The following is a 13,745-nucleotide window of genomic DNA, read 5'->3' as shown; positions in this document are numbered from 1 at the left end:
ACATGGGCCGTGGTTCCCTGAAGAGCAGTGCTGGAACCCAGCCTCTGCTTCCTCACCCCTGATTAAACTGCAAGAGAAACAGGCTGTAAATTTCAGCAAAGAAGAGAAATAGTCTATTCCTTGGGTTTGTTTTTTTTCCTTGTTTTTACCAGCTATGAAAATGGCTGAGCTTAGTTGCTGGCCACTCAGATGCTTTTCTTCTGCTCCATCCATCTGCTTCAATCACATGGCGACTGGAAAAAAATGATGTAGTTCACAAAGCATCGAAGATTAAAAAATCAGTGTGGGTAACAAAGTGTGTGGCAGTGCCACAGAGCATTGGGCATACTCACTAATGAGGGATTTGAGCTGCAGCTTGGGATTTAGGGCAGCAGTGTGGCCTCCCCCAGGAGGGCTTTGGGCAGCACAGGTGGTGGGGTGGGGACAGGTGTGGGGCTCTGTGGCAGGGCTCGGCTGGGAAGATTCCTGAGATGTTCTATGGAAAAGAAATAATTTGCTCTCTTCCTTTTTTTTTTTTTTCTCCAAACCTTTTTTTGACAGTGAAAGACTTGGTTCCCCCCTTTGATTGCTCTTCAATGTGTTGCAAATTCCTCATTGGAGTTGGTTATTAGTACATTTTAAATCTATGTGTGTTGCATTAACTCTTTTCATTACAGCATTAGAAGTGATAACTAGAGCCAATTAAGCAGCTCTTTTGGATGGCCAGTGCCTGTAGCTGACCAGGGCCATGGAGACCCCCCTTCCACCTCTCTGCTGAGCCACTGTTGTTTGTGTCAGTCCTGGCATGCAGGCTCAGACTGAGCTTTCGATGCCTGAAGTTCTTTCTTGCTTGGCTCCACTTGGCTTGGCATCATCCTCCGAGGGCAGAGACCCTTGTGCATCCCTGCCTGTCCCAGGGGAGTGCTGCTCTGAGCCCCTGGAGCAGGCTCTGCAGTCTCTGGAGCCTGCCTTCAGCTTCACCTTTGGGTTTGTGTGTTGCTGTTGGCAGTTTCGTGTTCAGCTTGCTGGAAATATTGGTTAAACACTGGTGGGAGGGGAAGCTCATAAAGAGCATTTTGCTTTGGCTCTTTTAAAAAGCAAAACAAAGCCAAAGGCTTTTAAAAAATGTATTGGTTTCAAAGTTACAAAGGAAGGATGTGTTAGAGATGAGGAAAGAACAAATCAAAGCTTCTGAAACTTGCTGTGGAGAAAGAAACATGAAATGTTTTGTTTGAAGATGAACAGAAAGCTGAAATCAGCAAAAACTCCCCCTCCCCACAGCACAGATGCTTCAGGTTGGCTCTTCTAGGATGGCACACTGCTGAAAGAAAAGCAAATCCATTCTTTCCCCTCTTGGGGTTCCTGGCACCTACATTTTACCATCTTGTAGTGACTTTGATCCCTGGAGACTCCTTAGGTGCCTTACAAACCAAGAATGAAAATCTGGGCTCGTCTGCCTATGAGGTGTCACCGAGGCTGGGTGGGCCAGGGGGGTCAGTGTGGTGCCGCCCTCTTGGTGGCAGCTGGGAAGTTTGGGAAGCACCTGCTGATTCAGTAAGGATTATAAAACCTTCAGTGACACCATTTGCAGGGATGTTTTGTGCTTCCAGCCCTGGGAGCCCAGTGGCCAATTTAACCCCTGTTTCTCTCCTCTTTTCTTGTGGAGATGAGATGGTCCTTGAGGTCTCTTTCAACCCAACCCAACCCATGCCATGGTGCTGAGAGGCAACACAGACCTTCCAGACCTGATCCAAGCCCCAGAGCAGAGGAAAGACAGGATGTTGCTGTGACCAGACCCCGTGGTGATGGGCACACTGGTGCTAGGCAAGGGCAGTGTGTCACAGCCTGTGCTGTTCTCTGCCTCAGCCTATGCCTGTGTCCACAGACCTAGGGAATTCATTTTTAGACAAGGTCTCCTGTGAGCCTGGAAGCTGAATTCCCTTGGGTGTGCCTGACTGAGAGTCTGGCTGTAGCTATGATATTTTTTGGAAAATCCTTTCCTAGGATTTTTCCTGTCCTGAGGAGCTGAGAGCCTCAGGAAAGAAATGCAAACAATAACTGTGTGCTGCTGTGGAATGCCACAGGTGCATCTTCCATTGGTCCATGTGGATTGTTTTCAATTAGTGACCAATCACAGCCACCTGTGCCAAGGCTGTGAGCAGTCACAGGATTTTGTTATCTATTCTATTCTATTCTATTCTATTCGTCTTTGTAGCCTTCTGATCTTTCTTCTCTCCCTATACTTTTAGTATAGTTTTAATGTCCTATTTTAGTATAATATGTAACATAATAAATCAGCCTTCTGAGCAAAATGGAGTCAAGCCTCGTGTCCCCACACTTGGAGCAGCCACTGCAACATCTGGCTGCCATGATCAGGTCCTGAACTACAGGCAGGTGGGGAGCAGTGCTGGAGCTGCTCCAGGCACCAGTTCCTGGGGGCACCCAAGTGGGTGCTGCCAATGGATGAGTCACATCCTTGCCCATGGGCACAGGAGCCAGCTTGTTCCCTAGAGGAGAGGAGACACCCTGGCACTGCTAAAGGCTGGCAGAAGATCCTCTCCCCATGTAAGGAGCAGTAGGATCCCCAGCAATGGGGCTCTGCATCCTCCTCCCACACTGAGGGCAGGAAAGCACAGCCCTGCTCCTACTGCTTACGGCCATCAGTGCCACAGCCCTGCTCCACAGGCTTCGGGGATGGGCAGGGGAACTGACTATACAACCAGGAAAAACAGAGAGACCCGCCTTGGTGCCACACAGGGCACAGCGGGAGGTGCCTTTGGTGTCAGCAGGAGACTCGCCCTGGCCTGGGGCTGCTCTTGGCAAGGCATCTGGGCAGTGCCTCTGAGGCAAGAAAGTGAGCACTTGCCAGGTACAGAACTGGACAGATCAAGAAGTCAAAATTTTTCATTCCAACTATCTATAGGAAATAGGGTTTTTTTATTATTTCAAGTTTTCATAAAAATCCATAATTATTGAAATCAAAGTTACAGAAGAAAGTTTGTAACTTTTTTATTGATTTTATTTCTTTTTTCTTTCTTTTTCCCACCCCCCCATTGTTTTTCCCCTCTCAGAGTTATATCTGACACCAGAGTCCATCAGACAAAGTCCTTACAAACACAGGAGTCCTGAAGACATCGGCTGAATGTTTTCCTGGTATAAAGAAGAGGAGGAGGAGGTGGTGACAGTGCGGGCGCAGTGGGTTTGGTCAGGGGCAAAGGGCACGGTGGAAGGAGAGAGGTCGGTATGTTTGTAGCAATGTTTGTTAATTATTTTTTATTTGTTCATTTGTTCTTTTTTTTAAAAAAACAAAACAAAACAACACCATTATTATTTGCAAATTGTTGCCTGGTTAAATCATTTTCATATTAAACTTGCGCGGCGCGTCGGCAGAGCTGATGCCCGCGTCGGACTTCCGTGGCACGTACTCGATTTCAATATTGTGCTTGGTGTTGCCTTTCCCACGGCTCCAGAGGAAGAGGAGCACCAGACAGAAGAGCACGACGCCCAGGAAGGAGATGAAGCCCATGGTGGTGGCGATGATGAGAGTCTTGATGTCAAAGGGGAAAGGCACGGTGGCGCGCGTGCTGTTGGCATCGCTCTCGTTGGGCTGGTTGGAGATGAACGCGAAGGTCTTGTTGGGCTGGTGGGGCCAGTCTGGGGAGTAGCTGCGCACGTGCAGGTGGGCCAGCATGGTGTCGTTGCCACCCGCGTTGCTGGCGATGCATAGGTAGGTGCCATTGTCCTGGATCTGGGCGTAGCGCACCTCCAGCGTGCCGTCAGGGAAGACAGTGAGCCGCCCGTTGGTTTTGGTAGAGATGAGGTGCTTCCGGGGAGAGAGCCACATGATGGTGGGCGGCGGGTCCCCATCTGCCCGGCAGACAAAATGCACCGTGTGGCCTTCGTCCACGAAGATCTGCTGAGGTTTGCGGTCCCGTATTCGTGCTCGGCGGCAGGTGAAGTAGTTGGGCAGGAGGACGTCAGGGAAGTCCTTGAACTCCTTGCCCTGGACGAACTCGGGGGTGGAGCAGGTGGGCTGCTGCTTGTTGAAGTTCAACCTCCATCGCCGCCGGAAAACCCAGAGCAGCCGACAGTCGCAGGCTAAGGGGTTGTTGTCGAGGATGAGCGTCTCCAGGTTGCCCACCGAGTGGAAAGCTGACTCCTCCAGGGTGGTCAGCAGGTTCCCTGACACGTTCAGGATGCGCAGGTAATTGAGGCCGCGGAAGGCGAAGGGCTCGACCGTGGTGAGCTGCCCTCCCACCAGCTGGATCTCCTGGAGCCTGAGCAGGTCATGGAGCATTGAGCCCTCGATGGTGACGATGGGGTTGTAGGACAGGTTCAGGAACCGGAGGTAAACCAAGTGCCTCACCGACACGTACGGGATGGACGTCAGGTTGCAGTGGGTGATGGACAAGGAGGTCAGGTTCAACCCATAGAGGCAGTTGGATGTCATAGTATCCAGGTAGGGCCAGTGTGAGATCTCGAGGACCTTGAGCCGGTACAGCCTCTTGAATGAGTAATCCCGGATGGTGTTGATGTTCAGATGGCGCAGCCGCAGCACGATCAAGCCGTGAAGGTGAGACAGGGCCTCCGTGGGGATGGAGGTCAGGTTGCATTTCTCCAGGGTCAGCTGCTCCAGGCTGTTGAGGCCGCTGAAGGCCCGGTGGGAGATGTAGACAAGATCGTTGTCACCCACCTCCAAAGACTTCAGGTTGTACAAGTCCTGGAACATGTAATCTAGGAGGATCACAATTTTATTCTCACTAATGTCTAGCTTGGTAAGGTTGCTGAGTCCAGTAAACACCCCCAAAGGGATCAGCTTGAGTCTGTTACTCCTGAGCCCCAGCGTCCTGAGGTTGAAGAGGTTGTTGAAAGCCCCAGGTTCAATGGCACTGATAATGTTCTCATTTAGCTCCAGCTCCTCCAGGTGAGGGTAGTTGGCAAATTCATCCTGGTTGAGCGTCTTGATGCGGTTCTTGCCCAAGTCCAGCAGCCTGGTCTCGGTGGGGATCCCCTCTGGCACGACCATGAACCGCTTGCGGTGGCACAGGACGGCGCGCTCCTGGGCAGAGCACTCGCAGCGCGGCGGGCAGCCCGTGGCGGAGCCGGACAGGATGGATCCCAGCATCAGCAGGAGAATCGGCTGCCAGCAGGCCAGGATTGGGCTGCGCATACTCGCCTCCCCAGCTACCATCCTATCTCTCACCTGCAGGCAACAGCGGGAGAAAGAGCAAGGGGCACGTGAGCAAACAACGGGCACGGCCAAGGCAAGAGGTTTGGTGTCCTGGCAGAGGTGACAGTAAGGCAAAGGCACCACCGATGCACAGCAGAGGGTCTCATTTTCCAGCTGAAATGCAGCCCTTTGGCTTCAAGACCCTCTCTCCTCCCCACTCCCTGACTTTCCACTTGATGATTGAACGTGCATAGACTTTTGAGTGGAAGGCCTTGAGGAATCTGTGTCATACAGCTTCCTCTGCTTCTTAAAAAAATAATTTAATACGAAACACATCTATCTACATCCTATTTTAAGCTCTTGAAATTATTCTGTTCCCTGTAGATGGAGCCTGAATATAAAGGCTGCTTTGCAAACAGAGGAGCTGAGCAGAGGATGGAGCATCTGGGGGAGCCCCACTTGGGGCGAGCAACACTGACAGCTCATGGGAGCCAGCTCCCTCCTTCTGTGCTCCCCCATGCCCCAGCTGCTCTCAGCGTGTCCCCAGGGCCAGTTCCTTGTCTCCCACCATGCCAGCCTGCAAGGGGAGACCCAAACCATTGCACCCCAGAAACAGCAACTGGGCAGACACTGCCTACAAGAGCAAGCTGTAACCTCAACTCAGGTCCAGGGGGGCTCTGGATAACAAGGGAGCTGCCTGATGTCAGCTGGGAAAGACCCAGCCTCCTGCTGATGTCCCTGGGGAGGGCTGGGAGACCTCCCTGGGGCTCATGGTCTGGCTTGTGCCCCAGCCCCAAGCCATCCCGCCCGGCAGAAGCGGATGTTCCTTGTCACGCTGGTTTGTTGCATTTATTTCCTTGTTCAGGTTGTTATGAGGAATCAAATCATATCAATATTGCATATTAGATCTCCAGCTATTCCAGCCCTTGTTTATATCTATTGTTATGTTACTCTCTGCACTACTCCCACTAATGCTATTTATGGCTATCACCAAACACACCCAATCCATTACTTCCACTGGCTCCCGTTGTATCCATCACCGTATATCCTGTCCATTACTTTCCCTGCTCTAGCACTATTTATGGGGCTGGTACAAGTTCTGCACATTCCTGCCCTTGCATCTGCTCATATTCATCATTTCATACAGATATATGACCCAAGGATCACTTTTGTTCCCAAAAAAATATTCAAAATTTCTTTCTAAGATACAAGGATGGGAGATGATGGACTGGCCATAAAAATGTCCACCAGCACCATCTTGGAAACCACCAGCCTCGGCACAGCCAGTGATGGGCTGTGAGAGCCTGGAATGTTCCCAGAGGAACCCTCTGTGGTTTCTTCCCATTTCACTGTCCTCTTCCACCCCCACCCCCTTCCCTGCTCCCTCTGCAGTGGGGCTGCTCAAAGGGGCTCACACTGAACACATCACCCCAAAATGAAGGGGTGCAGGGATGGGAGCTGGCCCTGCCGAGCTCCCCTGGCCGTGATGCTGAGCTCCCTCCTGCTGGCCCTGGGCCAGCATGTCCCAGTCCAGTGGAAACATTTCCAGTGGGAATGCCTGGGCCCCAGCCAGGCTGCAAAGAGTCATTTGCTGGGTATTTACAATCCATCATCTCCATGTCATCACCTCCCTGGTGCTGGGCAGCAGTACAGATGCAAGGGGGCTGCTGCTACCACTGCCACGCCACTGGGGTGGGGTGGGACTGGAGCCAGGCTGGCCCCCTGGTTGGCATGGCCCAGGTTCCACATGGATTTGTTCCCCAGGATGGTGCTGCAGCCCTGGGGTGGGCTGGGCTGCCAGCGAGTGCCATGGCCAGGAGCCTCTTGGGCACTGCTCTCCCACCACATGCTTGTTACTGAGCGCTGGCTCGCCTGCAGCCTTTTTTCTCAGAAAGCAATTCCTGCTCCTCAAAGCCGTGCTGAGAAAGCCATCAAAGACAGCAAAACACGGCATGCAAAACAAAATACAGTCTGAGGGGCTTAATTATAGCAGGACTGAAAACACTCAGCTCATTAAGAGTGCCAGGCACCAGCCTTGTTTGTGTGCTGGGCCAAAAGCTCCACTCTGCCTGCATGTACTGCTCTGTTCTGGTCCCTGCTGGGCATGGGGAGGGGGCAGAGCTGAATCCTGCAGACCAATTTCCTGCCTCTCCACCAGCAGGAAGGGGATAGCACCTCCAGAGCACCTTGTCCAGTGCTGTCATGCCCAGTGCAGCCCCGGCACAGCCAGAGCTGGGCGGTATCAGTGAGTAAAACATCGGCAAAGAGGCCAGAGATGAATGAAGCAGAATCTGTGCGGCGTTACCGACGAGCACAGCCCAGAATTAAAGTCTAGACACACCTCACATGTTATTAGTTCTCAGCTAAATTTAAATCCGTGATAAATACAATCCCTGACAAAAACATCCGTAATCTTAATAGCCAGAGTCACAGAAGAGCTTTGGGAGAAAGACAATAAATAAGCTGGAAAATTCTGAGCTAAGATGAGCTTTAAATCACTTCTGGCTCCCATTTACCTCTGCCTGATTCGGAGAGAAATAGTTGTGCCTCAAGGTGATGTGGATATTAAGAGATGCCCTTCTAAAAACGACTCAAACTGGGATTTTTGTGTGAGCTGTGGGACAACACTGGCTTTACAGCCCCTGCACAACTGCTACCTGCAGGAAGGGCTTTCCACAAAGCCCTCCCAGATTTACTCTGAGGAAGACCCTGAAACATGCCCAAGCTCCCCTCCAGGACGCTTGCCATGGCCCAGCAGGAGCTGCCAGGCAGGAGCAAAGGATCGGGCCATGGCCGTGATGCACAGCCCAACCCATGAGAGCCCCAGCCCTTGGCACGAGCCAAGGTTCTCCTTCCTCGGTCACAAAAAAATCAACACAAAAAGCAGGAGATTTACTCTGAGGAAGACCCTGAAACATGCCCAAGCTCCCCTCCAGGACGCTTGCCATGGCCCAGCAGGAGCTGCCAGGCAGGAGCAAAGGATGGGCCATGGCCGTGATGCACAGCCCAACCCATGAGAGCCCCAGCCCTTGGCACGAGCCAAGGTTCTCCTTCCTCGGTCACAAAAAAAATCGACAAAAAAAGCAGCAGCTGCCAGACTCGCTGCCTTCAGGCAACAAGCAAACCCAGTGCAAGCCAAAGCAAAACTCATGCTCAGAGCCATGGCAGCCACTGACCCCTGTCCTGAGCACCTGCTGCCCAGGGCTGAGGGCTCTGGGTACAGTCCCCTCCCGCGGGAAGGGCCCGGCCTCGGCCCGGGAGGCACAGATGGACACACCAGAGCTGCCTTGGTGCTGAATACAGCAGGACCTGCCCAGAGTCTGCCTGGGCTCAGCGCTGGGAGGAAAGATGCCTTTCTGTGCCTGGAAATGCAGCCTGGGGCCAGACTGAAGCACTGACGTGCGTGGGGTTTGCTCCAGTGTGACAGGCACAGGCTGCCCTGGGGTGCGAGGAACAGCCCCAGAAAACCAAACTTGGGTGATGACTCAAAAGGGAGCCCAGGCTCTGCCCCTGAGTGTGCTCCTGAGGATGCCCCAAGGCGTGGGCAGCCACCTGGCCATGCCCACCACTGTCACCGCTGTCCCTGGGCTGTCCCCTGCTCCCCACCCCACCGAGCAGGGAGCGATCTGCTGTGCTGACAGGGAGAGAGCAGGAGGCAAAAATGCCCGAGTCAGCTCTAAGCCCACCTGGCAGCCATAAATTACAGGGCGGGAGATGTTCACCCTTGAACCAGATGCTTCTGAGAGCATCGAGCACAACAGGCAATTTAGGACAAAGCCAGCCATAGCCCAGCAGGGAGGGGGGCCCACAGTGCTCTGGGGGCACAGTGTCCCCCCCCTGCCCCTGCAGGAGCCAACCTGCTGCTCCCAGCTGTGCACAGGAGTGAGCTGGACTCAGCAGTGCTGGGCATCCTCACTGGGCTGCAGTGGGGGGGTTCAGCCATGGGCTCACCCCTTCTCTGCCAGGATGGATTCCTACAAAGCCAACGAGACACGGCTCCCCGAGTCCTTGCTCCTGTCTTCTCTAAGCTGCTCCAGCTAAATCAAATGTTATTGAACTTCACTACATTTTAGAGACAAAGGCTCCAGGTTCACAAATAAATATTTAACAACCTTTCCTGCTGCTAGAGGAGTTTCTTATCCAGACCCCTGTCTCTGCACTGTTTCTGTAACTATCTGCAAAGCAGCAAAACAAAGGGAGCAGCTTTAGTTTGCCAAACACGTTTGTGCCCATTTCCTCCTCTCATCATTTCCCCTGTGTCCAGCACGCATTTGTGGGCTCTTTTGCTTTGTCTCTCCCTCTTCTCCACCCCATCTGCTCCCTCTTCCTCCTCTTTTCCCACCCAGTCCCAGAGTGCAGGCATTGGCAGTAACCACCCTTCTCCCCCTGCTCAAGGATGGGCATCAGGCAGAGGAGGTGGTTTCCCTTCTGAAATCACCATGCTTCACATGGGGAAGAAGAAATTAAAGAGGGAGAACATAAAGTGCTTTCTGAGGCTGGCTGGTGGACACAACCAGGGTGGCACAGCACAAGGAGACTGCCACCACACTCCTCTGAACCTTCATTAATGGATGGGCTGCTAACAAAAAGTTAGAGGGCTTCCCTGTGTCCTGGTCTGGCCCAAAATCATCCAGGAGAGCACAGGAGGGTGAAAGAATGGGGGAGAAACAGGCAGAAGATGAGAAGGACCCCTCAAGGTTGGTGGGGACACAAGAGCAAGTTGTGCAGGGCAGTGAGCCAAGGCAGGTCAGAGGAGTGGCCACCCCCAGCCCAGCAGCCAGCAGCTGCTGGGGTCGCCGCTCCCCTTCCCACAGGAAGGCACAGCTCTCCAGCTGGAGCTCTTGCTCAGCCTCCTGGAGTATCTGCTTTCAGCAGCGCCGAGGTGGGAGCCTGGAATAGGTGTGAGGCAACCTGATCTGCTCTGGCAGCTGCTCTGGAGCTGTAAAAGAGCACGAAGAAGTATTGAAGATGCAAATCCCCTTCCGGCACTGACACCGCCCGGCTGGCACCAGATTTCAGCCATGGCTGGCCCACAGGAGCCCCCTGCAAGGGCTTTTCCTCATGGAAACAGGCTCTGCCACCCAAAACGTGGTGTCCCCAGCACTGCAGTCAGTCAGGAAAGCACCAAGCCAGAGAGCAAGAAGAGAAAAAAAACCAGAGATGCCCAGGGGAGGAGAAGAGCTCTAACATGGGCTGAGGGGCTGGAATGCTGGTAAGGGGAGGCTTTGGCCCAGCTGTCTACTGGTTTAAACCTGGGCTGTGGATCTACTTGACCCCATGCAGGGACAGCTATGTACAGTGGAGGGACAGCCAGCAGTGGCCCAGAGCCAGCCTGGAGAGTGGCTTTCAGGCGGGTTATTGGAGCAGGATGGTGGGAAGGAGATCCTGGCTGTCTCTGCAGGATGCTGAAGCTCAGGGCAGTTTTTGCTGAGGCTGTTTCTTGCTGCGATCACATTTGTGCATGAGCTCCTCACCCTCCTCCTACCTGTGCTCCTTCGTTTTGAGCACCTTTTCTCTCTCTGGCTGCACATGCCTCAGCGCCCCATCAGCAGAGAAAACATCCTGACAAGGGATCAATAAGTAATTGCAAAGGCAGCTGTGGATGTCAGGGGGTGTAAAGCCCTGAGCCAGCACAAGACAAACAAGGGGGGTGAGGGTGCAGTGCAGAATGGGGCTGGGGCTTAGGGCCAGCCATGGGAGGAGGTGGCTGGGACATGGACTGGTCACTGCTGCCACTGCCTGAACTGGTGCTTCAGTGCTGCCTAGGTCAGGTGAGCCTGGAGAAGGCTTTTTTATTGTTTATGTGAGCCAGAGAGCAGGGGAGTTGTGTTTGCCAAGGGAACAGCTCCCAGGGGTTGGCTGGAGACTTCTAGGCTGGGTCAGGAAGAGATGGCTGGAGGCTGGTGGGCACTGGGAAGGACCTGCACCATTTCAATGGGGATTCTCCTTCTTCCTTTATTTTGGCAAGTATCCTTGGGATTGCTACCTCTGTGGATAAGGGCTGGGTCACCAGCATGTTTTAAGTGCTCACTGAAGGCAGGCAGCTCACCTGGCACTCTGATCAGTGGGCTCTGTGTACAGGAGGCTCCACTGTAGCATGAGGGTCTCCTTAGATGGTTCTTTTTCCCTGTCTGTACTTGGGAGAGGGGGATGGAAAAACCCCAGGCTCTTCTCAGGGCAATAGAAACACTTGCCCTGAAGAGGCGAAAGAAAGTCCAAGGAGTGTGCCAGGGTCACAATGACATTGCAAAGGCATCCCCTGTGACGTGCCCATGGCCCAAATGCCTTCTGTGCTTCCCTGAGCTGCCCTGAACCGCCCTGCCCGGGGTGGCAGTGCTGGGGCTGGAGGATGGGCACAGCCCTGCAGGCAGCCCCGTGTGGCTCAGCACACGGCCAGGGCTGCTGAATCAGCCAGAGCCCAGCTGCACGGAGCCTGAGCCAGCCCCACGTGCAGGGCAGGACAGGGCCTGACGTGGCACAAAAGCAGCTGCAACAAAGTCACCCCGCTGCCAGAGCGCCTCTCGTCCTGCCCAGGAGCAGATGGCATCGCTGTGTGGGCTGGCCTTGAGGGCTGGGCTGGGCACAGGGGCTTCCTGCACCCCCAGACCCAGGCTCCAGCCTGTGCCATGGGCAGTGCCCCTGCAGCGAGGAGGACACAGCTCTGCCAGGCTGAGACACGGCTGCTCGCCAGCCACAAACCACACCCGAGCTGCTCCCTGCCTGGGAACACCCGATCCCCTGCAGCTACCAAAAGGGATCCCATGGCTCTGCAGCTCCCTGGAGCTCTGCTCAGTGCCCACAGAAGGGCTGGGGCACCAGCAGCAGAAATCCAGGGCTAGCAGGCAGAGCTGGGGGAGCCCCACCAGTGCCTCCTGCCCTCATTTACCCAGGGCTGCCTCAGGACAGCAAATGCCAAACCAGCCCAACACCCTGGTCCCAAGGGCCATAGAGAACAGCACTGAGGCTTTGGGATGTGACCCCCTCTAAATGCCACCACTCCAAACCACTGGGTCCCTACTGTATCCCTGCCACTGCTCAAAGGTTGAAACCCCAGGTCAAAGTCCCAAGAGTTGGGGAACAGCAGGTCCAGGGACCAGTCATATTCCTTACATTTAATTTAAGCTAAGACTGTACTTACAGCATCACTTTGGTTCCCAGGGCACATCCCTTGAATCCCCCTACAACCAGCACAGGATACCAAAAAAAAGTACAAGGGCTGCTCCTTTCCTCTGGAAACCTTTGGGATAGTGGCAAGAGAACTTCAAAGGACATAGGACATAAAGCAGTCAGCTTTGCTGACCTCAGGGAAACCTGCTGATTTACCCCCCTTTAGGACCAGCCCTGGTATTTTTATACTGCTGCCTAAAATAAGTGGCCTGGGAAACCTTTGGGAGAAGCCAAGTGCAGCCCAGCCCGGCAGAGCTGGCTCTGGGATCACCCACCAGTGAGACAAGTGGCAAGGGTCAAGGGACTGTGTGTGCCGAGCTGCCAGGGCTCCATGAGCACCGGTGGCATCAGCAGAGCTGTCCCTGCTGCACTGCCCACAGGGACAGGGGGCAGAGCAGGGTGCCAGCAGCACGGCCGTCCTTCCAGGCACTGAGAGATGGAAGCCCCAGTTCACTCCATCCACCTCATTTCCCGACTCCTTCCCGCAAGCCAGATCTCTCTCTCTCCCCCCCTCCCATTTATTATTAAGTTTTGTTCACATAATCACAAATTTGGTGCCGCAGGAAATTCCAGAGAGAGAGAAATGGAGAAAAAAGGGAGGCAAAGAAAGCATGAGCAATAGCAAGTGCAGAGGGAAGATTCCTCTTCCCAGCCTGGTTTTCTCTGGGCTGGTTTTACATGTATAATTCCTTTTTCTTTCCCCCTTTCTCACTTGTTTGATTTTTGCATTATTTATGGCTTGTCTTCAGGGCCTGTATTTGCTGTTATTGTTTCATTCAACAATAAAATGGATTAGATAAAAACAAACTGTGCCGAGCCGCGGCTGAGCCTGCCCGTCCTGCATCCAGCTGAACCCACACAGCCAGGCAGAGCAGGCGAGGGGCTCCCAGCCCTTCTGAGCCCAAATCCTGCAGCAAGGAAGGTGCTGCAGGATGTGGCCTGGACAGGGTTTGGGCTGATGGAAATCCTCGGCAGGTACGGGGCTGTGCAAGGCACAGTTGTTCCATTGCCCATGACAAGGGGTGTCAGTGTCAGCACATGGCAGGCTCAGCCATGCCATTCCTCAGCCTTTCCAGCACATACTGAGCCCGTGGGCATAGCAAGAAAAGAGGGACCCACCATGGGGCTGGAGCGGCTCCCCACGGCCCTCAAAAGAAGGCAGCTGTGGGGTGGGTTTGCTGTTTTGCCTGAGCTGAAAGCAATGCTTTCTGCCCTTTTTCCTCTCCCAGCACTGTGGATAATGACACGGAGCCTGCGCTCTGGGCTGTACGTGAGAACAAAAGTAATCAGGGGGAAATCCAGAGCATGGGAATGCAATCGGAAATGCGAGGCCAGGGTTTCCATTTCGCTGCCGCTCCGGTGCCGTTTCCCATTGAGGAGGATAAACAGGCTGAGCACAAATCAGTTTAATGGCAGCACCTAATGGCAG

General features: G+C 53.8%; 1 protein-coding gene across 6 annotated transcripts in view; it reads right to left on the bottom strand.

The window, feature by feature from the left end:
* Positions 1–2,897: 2,897 nt before the first annotated feature.
* LINGO1 (leucine rich repeat and Ig domain containing 1) overlaps positions 2,898–13,745 on the bottom strand; it is a 158,206-nt gene continuing 147,358 nt past the window's right edge. For 5 of the 6 annotated variants that reach the window (XM_039732162.1, XM_039732172.1, XM_039732181.1 and 2 more), the window contains one exon: positions 2,898–5,182. In XM_039732162.1, the coding sequence (XP_039588096.1) occupies positions 3,329–5,170 (1,842 nt within the window). In that variant the 5' untranslated portion in view covers positions 5,171–5,182 and the 3' untranslated portion in view covers positions 2,898–3,328. Of the gene's footprint in view, positions 5,183–12,287; positions 12,437–13,745 lie in introns of those variants that run through there. The other variant, XM_039732139.1, reaches the window with a different exon arrangement.

The sequence above is a fragment of the Passer montanus genome, unplaced genomic scaffold (genome assembly GCF_014805655.1).
Source record: "Passer montanus isolate IOZ18808 unplaced genomic scaffold, ASM1480565v1 scaffold111, whole genome shotgun sequence".
Classification (NCBI taxonomy): Eukaryota; Metazoa; Chordata; class Aves; order Passeriformes; family Passeridae; genus Passer; species Passer montanus.
This window is presented reverse-complemented; position numbering and strand designations above follow the sequence as displayed.